This window comes from Falco punctatus (genome assembly GCF_963210335.1).
Source record: "Falco punctatus genome assembly, chromosome: 2".
Classification (NCBI taxonomy): Eukaryota; Metazoa; Chordata; class Aves; order Falconiformes; family Falconidae; genus Falco; species Falco punctatus.
The window spans coordinates 1,088,131-1,104,723 of record NC_137581.1 but is presented as its reverse complement, the minus strand read 5'-3'; the positions used below and the strand labels follow the sequence as shown (position 1 = coordinate 1,104,723).

Genomic DNA, 16,593 nt, shown 5'->3' with positions numbered 1-16,593 from the left:
AATTTCTTTCGTTGCAAGTTAATTGAAGTGCGGTTATGCTCCCTGGGGAGCCTTTGGATTTAGGGGACTGCAGATCTACTGAGCTGTAACATACTTTAATTAACAAAAACACAAACAGTTTGTGATATGGGTCTGATCCTCTGCACTCTGACAAAGTAGACGAGATTTGCAGCCTGTTGTCCCAGGGCCTGTGCCGGGCGTGGGGGAGCTGCTGGGGTGTAGGACAGTGAAATCTGGCTGGTACTGGGACTCCTACACCCAGCTGTGCGGTAAACAACCCATGCCCAGACATAAAACATCTGAACTGATGCTGTCGTGGTTGTTTGGCTTGTCTTATTTAAAGCAGTGTTACTAATTCACTTGATTATATATTAAAGGAGCACTTTATTTCTACAAAAGCCAACAAAAGCAAACACTGCAGTCTAACAGGCTCTTTGGACAGAACTTTTAAAATATAAACTCCAGCAGCTTTGCACGTTCATCCTTTCCCGTAGGCTGCAGTGACCCAGCAGACTGACCCTTGTTTTCCTGTGTCAGTGACAGAGTCTGTCATCTTCTAAGCTGCCATGAAGCAGTGCTGGTGCTGGATTTCTGCTTTCCAGGATCAAGCATGGTCTGTAGCAAGGATAGCAGTGAAGGCAATTTGTAGAACAGATACTTATCCTTTCTTGTAACTCTCAACTTTAATGGGGCAGGAAATTAAAGCTGTTCACCAGATCCTACAGTTAAGAGCATGGAGCTAGGGAGAAGCTAGCAGGCGATGATTTTAAAAGAGATCTTAGGCCGTTCTTTTTCATGCAGTTGCAGCCACAGGAGGCAGATGGGATCTAATCTAAAAGGATTAGACAAAGTAGACTAATTAGTTCAAGAAGTAGATATTAATAGGGATGTACGCTGAACATCCCTAATCCAACAGGTCTGGGTGCTGGGGTCGCACAAGTGCAGTGGACCACAAGCAAGCTGGAACCAGTTGCTTGCCCTAAAGGTGCTTGGCTCTTGCATGGTTGTTGGTGGAGCAGAGCTAGAAGAACCACTCTGGCCTAGCAGGACATTTTGTATGTCCTTCTGAGCCTCAGAGTTTATAAGCCTCACTTCTCCTTCCAAGTAACTCAATTACCTTGGGTTTCTCTGTGCTAGAGATGAGTAAGGCAGGGATGCTCAGAGCCAGCATGAGAGGCCATCCTGAGGTGCTGAACATCTCTTGGAGGGAGCAGAGCACATAGCAGGATTAGTTCTTGGAGGATTAAAAACCATGGGACCTGCAAAGATCACAGGGGGGGCAGCAAAGGTAATACTGATCCTCTTTGCAGCCTGAACCTTGAATGCATCTAGTCTTCCTGCAGAGGATGCAACAAGTCTGGGAGACTCCCTGATACAGTCAAATTCCTGAACCTGCATGTCCCTGTTGTGTCTCCCATCCTGGTGACAGCATTATTTCACCTGCCTGCAAGGGTGAGACAAAGGCAGCGCTGATGTGAATGCTCCCCTGCCTCTGCACCACTTCTTGCTTCTCCTGCCTGCATCTGCTGGGCATCTTTTTCTCACCTAATGAGTAGGAATGGACAGAGAAGGTGAATCAGCCTTAAGGGAACCTGCCTTAGGTCAGGTCAAACCTTCTTAAATCAGTTCAGCTCTCCCCAGATCATTTCTCAGAGTTTCCCAGGGTAGCCCAAGAGCAATGTTATCACTGATTCATCTGGGATTGCTGAGGAACTTGCATGTGTCTCAGTTTCATCAGCCAAATCTCTCCCCAAACCAGAGCAAACAAGGTCTGGATGGAGCCTGGAAGCAGCCGTGGTTGATGGAGGGATCCAACCTGAAGTCATCTCTCAGAGCTGTGTGAGGAGCCCTGGGAGCAGGGGATGACGCAGCCAACATGACTCCAGTCTCAGGTGAGTTCCCAGTAGCACTCAAACACCATGGCCTCACCTCTGGGCATATCAAGCATGTGTTGGGTGAGGGCTTCCCCATCCAGAGCTAGGAATCACCTAGAGCTAGAACCACCTGGTTCTCTGGGTACCCAGATGCAAAGGCTTTGGGGGGGATTCTGCCTCTCTGCTCAGCTCAAGGGCAAGTTCAGGGTTGATGCTTTAATTTTTCCTTTGCAACATCCTCCTTTACCACTCTGAACTCATTCATGCAGCTCAAGGCGTCACAGAGTGATGGTTTTCCAGGCAGCGATGTCTCGGACTTGAGCAGAATCGCAGTCCTTTTCCCCCACTCTGGCTTGCAGCCGTGACCGGATCCCAGTTTGGTTGGAGCTGGAAACAACCCGCTTTATCTGAATAGACGGCACACAAAGGATGGCAGTGAAGCTGAAAGGCTGAGTGTCCTGTGGATCTGTGCGCTGGCCTGTCTGGTCTGCAGCAGTGATGAGCCAAATTCATCTCTGCTAGCCCGCTGTGCCCAGAGCTGGGGATGCCAGCCCCTGGCTTTCTGGGAGGTCACAGGGTGGGTTTATATGCCCTGAAGGTGCAGATTCTGCGCATGGATGTGCAAATCCTCTGTATAGCATCAGTCAGCTTTTGCTTCTTCAGCAGATGTGATGGAGGAGAAAAAGAAAGAGGAAAAAAACTGTGATTGCCCTGGAGGGGAGCGAATTCTCTATCCGTGGTATCACACAGGTATGCCGTGATGCATGAACAAGAAAGGACAGGCTAGCAAGGCCACAGCTGCAGCTTTCCCACAGGGCACAGAGGAGAGAGACTCCCTTGATCCCATTTCATAATCCCTGTTTAATACTGCCAGAGAAAGGTTCAAAATCCACAGGGTCTCCAGCCAACACGTTGAGGCGGGGGGAGGAATTCCTCTGGTGCTCTCGGGTGGAAAGAATGACATCTGTGTGGCCTCGGCAGAGGTCCAGCGTGGGTGACGGCAGGTCAGATTGCAAACCCCTGCATCCCGTACCTTCCCAGGAGCTGGGATGTGAGGGGAGTAGATGGGGTCCCTGTGGACAGCTCAGGGGCAGTTTGCTGTCCCTGGGTGACAAGCTGGGAGGACACACGTGCCTGCCACGTCCCATGCTCTCTCTACACTGATACAGGAGCTCTGGTTTAGGGTTGTGGGAAACCAACAGGACTCAGGACTCTGGAGTGCCCTTCCCAGGCTGGCTGGGTGACTGCCTTGGACTGGTAATAAGCACTCCTTACCCCCGCCCTTCTGCCGTGCACTGACCAGGACCATCTGGATCCACCCAAAAGTTAACTGAAAGAAAAAGACGGTGGTTAGTTTTTCAGCCACGTCAGTCCCCACAAACACCAGGGCCATCTCAAGGGCAGGCTGCGAGAACAGGGTGAAACCAGTGATTTGGGATGCTGGAACTTCAGTTTCCCCACTGCGAGGAGCCTGAGACACAGGCAGCAAGGAGCGTGCCATTTCCCGTTTTGGATCCCTTATGATAAAATATGAACAGAGAAGGCCCAGGAACGCGGAGGCTGGTCTGCTCAGAGTTGTGCACGGAGTGGGGCTGCGAGAGGGAATCTCTGATGTCTCTTTAAACGCTGAGCTCCTATCTGCTGTGATGTTAAAGCTCTTCCTGGCCGTCTGCTTTAGGCCTCTTGTAAGGAAACAGGATATAAAAGGAAACCATTTGTTCTGGAGCCAGCTGAGGGAACAGAAACGCCCCTACAACCGACCCTTGCTTGGAGAGAAATCCTCCGCCAGCCAATCTTCTGCTTCCAGCACAGAGCTGCGCTGGGGCGGGTTCAGCGTGTGCACGCCTGTGCAGACGTATGCACATGTGTGCATGCCTGCTTGTGTGTAATCACACAAGTTACACAACTGCTTGTCTCACTAGTCTTATCAGTGTCCCTCAAAGTGGTGACGTTGTTGGAAATTAGGTCCCCAACAAGCTGAGCTGCAAAACTGCCACTGTTGATACCACTGGGATGCAGGGGCTGAATGCAGGACAGGGCTGGGGCTGGTGTTTTTGCATCGTTGTGGACTTCAGGGTGCTTGATGCAGCAGTTTTAAGGCAGGAAAGGAGGAGGGGAGAGCTGAAGCTGAGGAAAGACATGGTGGGCTCGGCACCCCCCCTGCACTGGGCACCAGTCCAGCAGGAGCAAACTGCATGTGCATTTCTCATCACCCACATGCTGCGGATATGTAAGCAAAGGGATGCTTAGGAAGGGGCTTGGCAGCCTCTTTCTCTTTTCTGCTCTAGAGAGGCAAAAGAAAAGCTGCTCAGAGAGATACAACAGGAGAAGGGGCTTCATCCTTCCCAGCATCCAGGGACCACTGGCTCTTGGTTGCCCCAACCCTGGTGACCTTGTGCTGGTCTGGTGGGACCAAACCAGTTTGTGTCTAGATCTGAGTTGCTGTGCCTTTGCTTGGGATGCCAGAATGCACCCACATGGGAGGCGAGTGTCACACCTGTCGGGTCCCTTCATGTAGATCCAAATTGGGTCAGTTTGTGGCAACTTGTGGCAGTTTAGGACGTGTCTGCAAAGGGCCAAGACCAGTCTCCAAGGCAAGGGGGCCAGCTGGTGGGACCATGCATTGATCAGAACAGAGGTAAGGTATTTGAGGGTTTCTTTGATCTCTGTCATAAACGTGGTTAAGCTTGAGTGAAAGTTACCCAGCTGAACTTAGTTTGGCCTTTCAGGCTTTTTAGTGCTTTTTTGCAGCTTTAATGCTACTTCTGATGTCATTTAGCAGTGCATGATAGATACATAGTGTCACACGTACTGTTTAATATGTTTAACCACATATTTCTCTGTCTGAAGTTTCTTATATCCCACAATACTTGTTCTGCATGTGGGACCCTTAGCAAAAAGGGATGTCTTTTGTATGTTCCCATGCGTTAAAAACCACAATGCTACGCTTAGCCTAAATAGTAGGCTGTTTAAAATATGCCAGCAGAGAATTGCAGGGTGTATTTCCTAGCCACTGTATAGATTTTCAGTGAAAACTTGGCAGAAAAGAGGTGGCAGGGAGGATTTCTGGAATGTTCAAGGAGCCCACATGATGCAACATTAATGCATTCTTGCAGAGCGATGCCTGCTAGTGTAATCTTTAGAAGGTGTTGCTAGCATTTTTCTCCAGATGTCAACAGGCTGCATCCACACGTTAAAGACTTTCCCAGGGTCAGATCTCTGTCCTGCCAGAGTGCCGTAGTTAGTGCTGCTGGTATGCAGAGCCACATTCATGTGTCAGGGAGAGTTATGTTAATTTTAGAAGCAAAGACACTGTTAGATTTCCATTTTCTTTCTTTTAGAACTTGCAGGCAGGGATGAAAGTTGCCAGTCATCCAGTGAACTTTTCTCTATTTCCCATTTTAGAATTAATCACAGCTGGTGCAGGCTTCACTGAAATCACAAAAAAACACATCCAGCTGTTGCAAACAGTTCTTCTTTGCTTCTTCTTCGCAAATTGCCCTCTGGCCATTGGACACAGCAAGTCTTGCAGGGTTTAAGCTGTGCCTGTGGCTGAGTCTTGTTACACTCAGCTGGTGTCCTGGCCATCGGGAACCTGAAGGCTTTGGCAGGTAACTGGGATGGGATGGAGGGGGTAGAAATGCCTTTTGGCTGTTCCTGTAGCTATATTAGCTACTCTGGGCATTGGCAGCAGTTACTGTAGTAAACATACCCTGGCCTTCGTCTCTCTCTTGCATCATTGCATAGACCAGGGGTTATATTCATTCATAACACACTGATGCAGATGTTGCTATGACCCCTGTATTGCTAACAGAAGTGTTTAATCTTAGAAAGGCTTTTTTCCTGGTCTTCCCAAATGCGTCTAGAAACTCACAGTAGTTGTGGAAATAGTCAGGCACTCAGGAGACATCTGTGGCTGTGTTGCTGCAGTAAGAATAGCAAATACAGATCCTGGAGCAGGGGAAGCTCTGTAGCTGTTCAATGGGAGATGGCCACGGTGATGCAGGGCTCGGCATCTGCGAGCTGAGTCACAACAAGGGAAGATCTGACTCATCACATCAGATCTGCATCTGCAGATGTCCAAGCATTTTAGGAAGCTGGGCAAGGCTGAGTGTCTTAGCTTAAGACAAGGAGACTGAGGCACAGAGAGCAAGTCTGGGGCAGAACCAGAGCCAGGCTTCCTGCACCACTGGTTTGTGCTGTTTTCCTTCTCCAAAAGGATGCTGAGTATAGGGAGTCACGGAGGCATCTTCTCATTCCCTGGACAGGTAATCTGCCTGGAGGGATGGTACCCTGGGATGTCAAGCTGCTCTTTGCCAGCTGTACCGAAGCAGGGCAGAGCCCTTGCAATTACCCCAGCTCAGATCTCATCCAACAGAGCTGGACCTCATGGCCAGGCAGGATGCATGGTCCTCACAGCCACAGAGCAGCCCTCTGTGTCCTTGTTTTCTCTCCCTGCTTCTGGTTAGTCTGCCATAAACCACAGGCAGAAACAAGTCTTGCTTTGTGTTTTTGTAGGCCCTAGCACCGTGGGACCGTGATCAATGACCCTTCTCCAATGTGGATGCCCAAATTTTGCTTTAAGCAAGGGGCTGTCTGTTTCCCACAGTGGGAAGAGATGCACAAACTGCCTCTCTTTGCACCTCCAGCTACAGGGCTGCCCAAAGGCAGCTGCGTTCATGCTCCTGGCTCAACACACAGCAAATTAAACATTTCTGCGCAGCACCCGGGACTTGACAGGCCATTTCCAACACTGGAGGAGGCATTGGTGCTGATGAATTTGGTTTTGCACACAAGGTCTCTTGTTCAGTGTGGGGCAGAGGTGGTTGGGCAAGCGTGGGAGAGGTAGGGTGGGAGGATTAGGTGAATGAGAACCATTGTTTCGTTCCTGATTACCTTCAGGGAGACACTGGATGTTTACCAGCCATGCACAAACAGCTTGAATTTAGTCTTTAAAATCATTTGCACTTCGGGACTCTGTTGGCTTTGACAGCAAGACCTGTATCCCCCTGTGATCACTCCAGGTTTGGTACCCAGGGGCATGCTGTGGTTAGAAAGACACATATGAATCAAAGCCTCTTACAGCTGCCCTTCTTCTCTCCTGCATGGATCTGGCTCAGCCCCATCCAGTTGGAATTTATTTCAAGCTCATTTGCTGCCCGAACATGGAGCAAAAGCAGCAAAGAATGATAGGCAGCTTCCGAGCTTTGAATAGTTCAGGATGAGAATCAAGGGGTGCAGTTTATTTAAAGGGAAACACTCAAATCCTAAACTTTGAAGGCCACAGGTATCTGTTGGATATGGCAATACCCAGTTGTGGTTATTGTTGACTGCAGTTTCCAACGGCAAAGCTGTGTGCTGGACACGCAAAATCACGGAGAAACTGTAATTTGTACATTGTACGGTTTGTAATCAAGCCAAATTTGCTTCCAGGTGGAGACAGCTGGAAGATCTCCAGATCCCAAATGCCAGTTTATTTTCAAGCCCATAAATGGTTCCCGCCCCAGCAGCCTCCCTTGGTGCTGTGTCTGCGAGCTGTAACCCACCTAGCAAGCACTCCCTTCACCATCCTTTTCTAGGAGAGCTCTCTGGCACCAATTCAGACACCCAGCATCCACATGGGAACCTGCAGTGGCATGGGAATCTGTTTTCTCAGTGAACACATTTGTGATGAGGGGTTTGCAGAGTAAAATGCAGAACATTTGGTGTCTCCTCTTTACCTTGATTCATGCATAGCCTCCAATGCCACATTTCCAGGCTTGATTTCACATTTTTTCAGGAATCGCCCATGAATATCTCCATTTTTTTCTTCCTGCTTGTTTTTACGTTTCAACCTTTAAAGTTTATTTTTAACCCTTTCCCATTCTCTGTCTGGACACAAATGCAGGAGTTAAAAGAAAAGCCATTTCTCCATCTCTTCCATAGACCCTGCACCTCTGCTTTGAGCATGTGTCTGTGGTGGGACTCCTAGGACAAACTTTCCACATAGCCACTAGTAGGGGATAATTCACAGTGAGGGCATGTTGGGCCATGACTTTCACTTTGGTTAACATATCTAAAGGTCTTAGAATCTTTCAAGCACCTAAATTAAATGCGTGGGTCTCTCCCAAGAGATGGGAACCTCATGAGATGAATCTAGGTCCTCCTTCAGACCATGGAGGAAGTCTGAGATCAAGTCTTATGTTAGAGCACATGTAGACCCTCTTTCTAGGCTTGACCTCCAGCTGCTAATCCACCTCTTGGCTGGATTGCAATGGTGCATCTCAGGATGTCTGAAGTCTGGGAGCATTGTACACCTGGAGAATTCATATCAGCAGCTCTTAGGGAGTGACTGTCGAATGCCAGGGAACATCTTACGGTGAAGTGAAAATTGAGGCGTGCTTGACACTGACCTTTCCTTTATCCTAGTGCCCATCAGGGGTGGGCATTTGGTACAGCCAAGCTGTGAGAGGGGCATGTTTTCCCCATCCCTGATGAGACTCCACGAGCACCTGCATCACACCAAGCCTGGTGGGATTGCTCACCCTATTCCTCCATTATTCCCGTGCCACCTTCACTCTTCTTTACACCGTGTTCTGTTCCTGCAAACCCAGGGGTAATCAGCTTATGAGCTGATTTGATTGTGTATTACTCAGTTGTTGCTGATGTTAGGAAGTGCAGGCAGATGACTGGGTTGCCTGTGTATCTTAACGGCTGGTGAGTGGGTCTCAATTCTCCTGTGGCATCACCATCACACGGTCACCCTGGGAAGTAGGCAGTGGAGTCTGGAGCATTTAGGAACACAGGACAGAAACATCTGAATTTCCCCCATGGAAGAAATCGCTGAGAGCGCTTCTAAGGGGCCAGAGCTGCTCTTGGTGCTAGGAAAATCTCCTGTGTTTGATTCATTTGGTGGACAGCATAGGGAATTGAGGGGGGATTGAGAGGCACCTTACAAAGGAACAGGTTTGGATCTCAAGTGGAGGGAAGTGTAAACGTGTGGATGTAGCAGTGAGAAGATGCTAAAGTGCCAGAGAGCTGGTAGTTCACATTTCCAGTCTAACCATGCCACGTTGGTGGAAAGCTCTTAGCCCAGCCTCATTAAAACAAAGGTAAACTGATGTGTGCAGCACCCACATGTCTGGGAAGTCACCAGTGGGGTCACCAAGGTCACAAAATAGGGTCTCCTGGGATAGGGTCAGCTCCGTCTCTGGGCATGCAGAAAGCTGAGGTGTGGGGGTTGCTGGGGGCTACTCAAGAGTCTGGGGGTCTAGAGCAAGAGTCTGATGAGTGATGAGCAGCCAGAGGTTGGCAGGTATCGGATGCTGGGTGTGAATGATGTTGTTTTCTCCACCCTCCTCTGCAAGCCAGGGAGTCACCCCAGCACAGTAAGTTTTAGTGACCTCAGTGGTGGTGGAACTATCTCTAGGACATCATGACCCTATACAACTCAAAATGAAATGTTACATGTTTCCTACGTGCCCGTGGTGAGAAGAATTACCTGCTAGAAGTGGTGCTCTGTTGATGGTGGAGGAGACACACAAACCCTTTCTGATGTTACAGGGACAGCTTTGGGAGGAGTGGAGGTTTTGTCCCAAGGGTCATTGCAGGCGCTCAAATTCATTGTTCATTTGGGACAAATGAAGTCAGAAGGGGCGATTTTCTGGCCAAAAGAGAAAACCACAACACTTACTTTGAAGGAAACATTTTGTTTCACTATTCTTCTAAAGTAAAAAAGGGCTTAATGTAGCCTCAAGTATCATTTTCAGACAAAAGAAATTAAAACAAATTAAAGCCATCAAAACAAACTGCTTAATTGGTTTTGTCCTATTTTTGTGTTCATTTTTCAAACACCCCAAATTCAGAAGTACCTTCAGTCACTGTGACAGTGCCTGTTTTGATGATTTAACTATCTAACAATCATTCTCTCCCTAATTCCAGCAAACAGAATAATTGGATCTGCTGGAGGCAAGTTCATAAAATGTGGGATGCATAATGAATCCACTCTGGGCTCTGCCACTGAGTCACCCTGTACCTTTGAATCGAGCAATTCACTGCTGCCTCAAGCTTTCCTGATGGCAGGTTGAGCCCCAGGATTTGCAAGAAGGTCTGTGGCCACCATGTGGAAGGGGCTATGAATGTCACAAAGGTGAGTCACTGGGCCACAGGGTGGGGTGACACCCAAAAGCCATGCAGGAACCATCTTGGGCACCACAGGGCTGATGTAGAGTTGGTGCAAATAAATCCTCACCGATGTAAGGTTTCAGGGAAGAACAAGACATAGAATCATAGAATCACAGAAGGGTTTGGGCTGGAAGGGACCTCACAGACCACCCAGTCCCACCCCCTGCCAGGGGCAGGGCCCCCTCCCCCCAGCCCAGGCTGCTCCCAGCCCCGTCCAGCCTGGCCTTGAGCCCTGCCAGGGATGGGGCACCCACAGCTGCTCTGGGCAGCCTGGGCCAGCGCCTCGCCGCCCTCACGGGGAAGGGTTTCTTCCTCACGTCCAACCTAAATCTCCCCTCTCTCAGCTTCAAGCCATTCCCCCCTGTCCCACCGCTCCCTGCCCTTGCCCAAAGCCCCTCCCCAGCTTTCCTGTCGGCCCCTCCAGGCACTGGGAGCTGCTCTAAGGTCTCCCCGGAGCCTTCTCCTCCCCAGGCTGCACAGCCCCAGCTCTCCCAGCCTGTCCCCACAGCAGAGGGGCTCCAGCCCTCTGACCAGCTCCGTGGCCTCCTCTCAGCCCGCTCCAACAGGTCCGGGTCTTTCTCTGCTGGAGGCCCCCGAGCTGGACACAGCGCTGTGGGGGGGTCTCAGCAGAGGGGCAGAACCCCCTCCCTCGCCCTGCTGGCCACACTTCTTTTGATATGGTGAAATTCATTGTCCACTTGGGACAAATGTATCACGGCAGCATGTTCTGCAACAGGTCCTGTACAACCTCATCACCTCTATTTTCCCATTAGCTGGAGAACCTCAGCGCTCTTGCTTCAGATAAACAGAAAATTGTGTGTCTTGATGTCACCCCTGCATCCCGGGACAGCATGATTGTGCCCGTAGCGGGGGAGATCAAGGCGGAACCCTCCCCCAGCCTTGACAGCCACCAGGGTTTCTCTTGCCTTCCCAGCCCCAATCCCACGCCCTGAATCCTGCCCTGGGAATACACTTGTGGCTGCCTGTGGCGGTGGCCAGCAGCTTCCCATGCTTCCATAAGTGCCATAAACCCACAAGGAGCAGCACAATCCCCGTGCTGCTCTCTCTGATCCCTGGTGGAGCTGATGGTTACACTTTGGAGAACAGTTATATTTAGGAGGACTTTCCGGGCTGTAGTGTCAGTGAACTGTATGGAAAAAGCTGCACCAAAGCAAGACAGACCAGTGGAAATAGGTGGATCTAAAAATAGTAGAGACAGAGGAGATGGTCTGGATGAGATTCAGTAGCTAACGGAGGTGGCAGCACACAGATCAGGTTAATGTGCTGCAGGACTAATTTAGACCCCAGGGCGAGACACCAGCCCTGGGCAGGGCTTTCCCCCGCAGACTGCCCCCATGCCCGTGGCACTGCTGCCCCTGCCCCTGCCCCTGCCCCGGGGGGGTCCCGACCCAGCAGTGGCCAAGCACGGCTCCCCCGGCTCCACCGTGGCCCCTTGCTGCGCGGCGCCGGGTCCCACCTAAGCCCATCCAGCGTCCCGCACCGCAGGGCTCGGGGCTGGCACCCCCCAGCCTTGTCCCCCACGGAGGGTCTCCCCTGGCTGCCGGGAGCCTGGAGACCTGCTGCTGGCCTGGGCCGGGGAACCCCCCCCACCCCGCACCGTGCCCCTGTCGCCGTCTCGCTGCTCCCCCACCGCCCAGCTCCTGCACCGAGCCTCGGGGTGCGCGGCAGCCTCCGGCCTCCCCCTCCCCCAGCCCACGCCTCGCGGCACGGGCACCTTGGCAAGGACATGGGCACCCAGGGGGGCACGTCGGGCAGCCCGTCTGCGCCGCACAGCTGCTGCATGTCCCACAGCTGGTGGTGGCACAGGGCTCCCGCGGCTGCGGCGCCTGCAGAGCACAGAGGTCAGGCGCCTCGGGCCCCCCGTGCAGGGACACGGGGCTCTCCTGCCACGTGCTGCGGGGCCACCGCTCTCCCCGGCCAGCCCTGCCCGCTGCACGGAGGAGAGCGGAGCAAAGAGCCGGCCGGGGCCAGGCAGAAGACGGGCTTTGACCTTCCTGGGGCAGGAACCAGAGCTCCGGCGCCCGTGGATGTGCACTGGTCGCTTCTGGGCCCTGGCATCGCTCTGCAGGGGGACGGTACCGCTCCCTCCCATGGCTGGCTGCCTCCGCTCCTGGCCAAGGGCTGCCTGCAGGCTCCTGAGCACCTCCTGCTCTCCGACCTCGCTATGTCACCCTCTCCGGTGGTGGGTCACCAGCGACCTGGCATGAAGCCTTCACAGAGCTGATGAAGGTCTTAGGCTCCTTTTTCTCCCTCATGGATGCTGTGGCCCAGTAAATGCAGCATTGCCACTGCTAGGGCCAAGTTGCAGGCTTTGTGCCGGGTTGTAAGACCTTGGGAATGGGGTTTGCCAGCCCTGCTTTGTCTTGACTTGTCTTGAGCTTCCTGAGGCTTAGTTTTTTGTTTTGATTATAGTTGTAACAGCAGGGTTTTTTTCATAACCAAGTAGCTATGGCTAATTTGTTTTATTTCTGCTTGGTTTTGTCTGCTGTAACCAAAGTTTCATATAGACTTTAGGAACACACAATTTATCTCTTTGGAGTGAAATTTTTGTGCCTCTGCTAGACAGGTGCAGGGTAGAAGAACAATGTGGCAACGGAGGTCCTGAGCAGGGGGGTGCAGGATGAGAGGGGCCACAGGCTGGTACAGGAGACCCCAAGGCTGTTTCTACAGCCAGTGGCACTATAAGGAATGTGTATTTCCGAGCCAAGCACAGTAACAAGGCTGGGTGGGACCAGGAGGGAAAAAATGAAGCAAAGATGGATGCATTGCACCACATTTCATAGGGAACATTTTCTTTTCCTTAGTTCTTGATGGAACCATCCTCTCTCCCATCCTCTGTCCTCAAATTCTTGTCTCGTCTTTCTTCTTTATAGCTGATTCCTGAAGCTCAGGTTGGCTCACTGCTCGTTGTACCAGCTCTACAACAGGTTCAAGATTCCTGGTGATGGAAGAGAGTTCTCAGCATCCCTGGGGTAGCCAGCCTGGAGGTAATTTATTCTTGGTGGCACAAACAGCTCGTGGCATTTATATAGCTGTCAGCAGATGTTTCTGCTGACGCTGGAGAGAAGCTTAGCAGGAGGAGGAACAGGCACTGATTTAGCAGGGACCTGGCTTTGCTTTCATGGAAACACCATTCCCATTTAACAGTGTGGGACCGCTGTGCCCTGTGCAGATTAATCTCTCAGCCGTGCTCACTCGTAGCATCCACAACACTCCCCCGTGACTCTCTGATGTGCCACTCGGCTGGTGCGACATGTTGCCTAGTTAAGGGGACATTCTGGGGACAACACACGTTGCTGGCCTTCCCAGGAGGGGCAGCCAGACCTGCGACTCCCCAGCACGAGAGATGCTAAAGCAAGCTGGGCACTCACCCAGCCTCTACCTGCTCTGGCAGGGTAACACTGTTAGGGGCAGCTGTGGCCCTGGGGGGCTGATGCTGCTCCAATGCTACAGGTTTTGGGTGGGACAGAGAAACAGGGGGGCTGCAGGCCTTCCCCCTGCAAGTGCTGGCCCTGAACTGATGGGAACTTAAAGAGATATTTTCCCCTAGTGGTATTAAGATCTTCAGCTGTAAATTGTGTGCTGTGATAGATCTGGGGCACCCTCAGAGCCCACCCTCAGCTGCGAGCAGGGGATAATCCCCCTGGCTGCAATACGCCTGGCTATAACATCAGTTTATTTTTGGGGTACTGGGATGGATTTCCATGAATTAGAGTTACTTCTGCCCAGCATCTATCAGAGCGGGGCACAGATGTGAGTGACACCCTGGGGCTCTGCATTTGTCTTCTCTCCTGGTTCATCCTGGTAAGAAAGACACTTAGACTTCGTGAAGTATTATTTAAAATGTGATTTATTCGAGTTAAAACTAGAAAGAAGGCAATGATAGTATAGATAATCCCATTCCCTTTCAGATGCTGAGGTTCCCAAATTGTGCAGCACCGAACGGGTGCCTGACGAGCACGCAGCCCACCAGGAGATCCCATGTGTCTTTTCAGGTTTTGTTTTCAAAGCTTTGGTCAACGCTGCTGTTCTGCTGGCGGGCAGGGAGAGGGAGCCCTTCTCCTTCTAGCGGAGGCGCCTGCAGGATCCTTTTTTCCTAAAGACATTCCTTCCCCAGACTGCCCAAATCCCAAACGCAATGAGGACTCTGAACCACACAGGGAGGGGAAGAGAAGCAGGGAGCAACCGGGATCTACAGGAAAACCTTGCGGGAAGAGCGTAGAACAGGAGGGACTAAGAGCAACTCTCTCATGTAAAATCGTAGAATCATAGACCGTAGAAGGTTTGGGGTGGAAAGGACTGCAAAGACCATCTAGTTCCACGGGTGGGGACACATTGCACTAGACCAGGTTGCTTAGAGCCCCGTCCAACATGGCCTTGAGGGGAACATAACTTATTTCCTCTGTCCTTGACTATTATCGAAACTACAGAGGATTCGTGCCAGGTCGCTGGTGACCCACCACCGGAGAGGGTGACATAGCGAGGTCGGAGAGCAGGAGGTGCTCAGGAGCCTGCAGGCAGCCCTTGGCCAGGAGCGGAGGCAGCCAGCCATGGGAGGGAGCGGTACCGTCCCCCTGCAGAGCGATGCCAGGGCCCAGAAGCGACCAGTGCACATCCACGGGCGCCGGAGCTCTGGTTCCTGCCCCAGGAAGGTCAAAGCCCGTCTTCTGCCTGGCCCCGGCCGGCTCTTTGCTCCGCTCTCCTCCGTGCAGCGGGCAGGGCTGGCCGGGGAGAGCGGTGGCCCCGCAGCACGTGGCAGGAGAGCCCCGTGTCCCTGCACGGGGGGCCCGAGGCGCCTGACCTCTGTGCTCTGCAGGCGCCGCAGCCGCGGGAGCCCTGTGCCACCACCAGCTGTGGGACATGCAGCAGCTGTGCGGCGCAGACGGGCTGCCCGACGTGCCCCCCTGGGTGCCCATGTCCTTGCCAAGGTGCCCGTGCCGCGAGGCGTGGGCTGGGGGAGGGGGAGGCCGGAGGCTGCCGCGCACCCCGAGGCTCGGTGCAGGAGCTGGGCGGTGGGGGAGCAGCGAGACGGCGACAGGGGCACGGTGCGGGGTGGGGGGGGTTCCCCGGCCCAGGCCAGCAGCAGGTCTCCAGGCTCCCGGCAGCCAGGGGAGACCCTCCGTGGGGGACAAGGCTGGGGGGTGCCAGCCCCGAGCCCTGCGGTGCGGGACGCTGGATGGGCTTAGGTGGGACTCGGCGCCGCGCAGCAAGGGGCCACGGTGGAGCCGGGGGAGCCGTGCTTGGCCACTGCTGGGTCGGGACCCCCCTGGGGCAGGGGCAGGGGCAGGGGCAGCAGTGCCACGGGCATGGGGGGAGTCTGCGGGGGGAAAGCCCTGCCCAGGGCTGGTGTCTCGCCCTGGGGTCTAAATTAGTCCTGCAGCACATTAATCTGATCTGTGTGCTGCCACCTCCGTTAGCTACTGAATCTCATCCAGACCATCTCCTCTACTATTTTTAAATCCACCTATGTTCAATTCTCTCCCTCTTCCCACTTTGCAGGTCTTTTCTATAAGCTTCACTGGAGGAAGAAACCTGCCATAGAGCTGGGGGCAGCCCCCTGGGGATCTGCAGGGCCAGTCCTGCAGTCACAGAAACCTTTTAACACCCGGTGTTGGAGACAACATGGACCTCGGAGCATTTCTGAGTGATGCAAAGAGAAGAGGCCACATCCCATGGTGTCTCACGTCACTGGTGCGTCAGGGTATGTGTCATTTAAGCCCTAGTGTCAGGATGTTGGTAGTTTTTGCTGTACATTGTTTCTTCCCTATTCTGGATTGCTGGTCCTTTTGGGTGGAAACTCAATGTCCAGGCATATTCTGGGTATCCTAATATGCTTCAAAATTGGTGGCTATATTGAGAAGAGGGACATGCTGCCCTCTGTTGCTGTAGCTATTAGTCACTACACCATGAGGTGCCAGATCTCCTGCTTCTGGGACACGTCCATGCATCCTTGAGGGATGTGCCAGGGTGCAGAGACCATCCCAAGCAGCAAGCAATCCCTTTAGCAAGGGATGGGAAAGGCTAGCTTCCTACAAGGCATTAGCATCCAGAAAATAAAGGGCTGGAGTCATCAGAGCAGGCTTGCAATGATAGGCTTATGGTCTCCCACTTGGGTCTGACCCAAAACTGCAGCCTCACATCAAACATCAACCAGAAAGGGAGGCTTGGCTTGTAGGGAAGCATTTTATTTTAATTAGTTCGATCTGAACTGGATGGAGACCAAACATTTTCTCAATCACCAGTGAGCCCTGAGCCATGCAGTGCATGATCGGAGCTGACAGCCTCGGTGGTGTTGGTGCAAATGCCAGCAAAACCTACCACCCGACCTGAAAAAGCCCTACAGATCTGACACAAACCATTTCATGCTCAGGGAATGGATATTTTAAATGAAACATCAGGAGCAGTTTCTGCTCAGATCCCCTCCTCTCCTGACTTTGCAATTGCTGCTAGCGGTGAGGAAAAACCCTGCAGAGTAACTCAGACCTGCTCTAACAGCCTCTTGCATTGGAATAACCAACTGAAGTGATAAGTTTTA

The 16,593-nt window shown here is 52.4% G+C and overlaps 1 protein-coding gene across 1 annotated transcript in view; it reads left to right on the top strand.

The window, feature by feature from the left end:
* LOC308058723 (uncharacterized protein) overlaps nucleotides 1-16,593 on the top strand; it is a 97,843-nt gene that overhangs the window by 2,948 nt on the left and 78,302 nt on the right. The window contains exon 2 of the mRNA XM_080374988.1: nucleotides 1,760-15,759. Within this exon, the coding sequence (XP_080231114.1) occupies nucleotides 15,681-15,759 (79 nt within the window). The 5' untranslated portion in view covers nucleotides 1,760-15,680. The remainder of the gene's footprint in view (nucleotides 1-1,759; nucleotides 15,760-16,593) is intronic.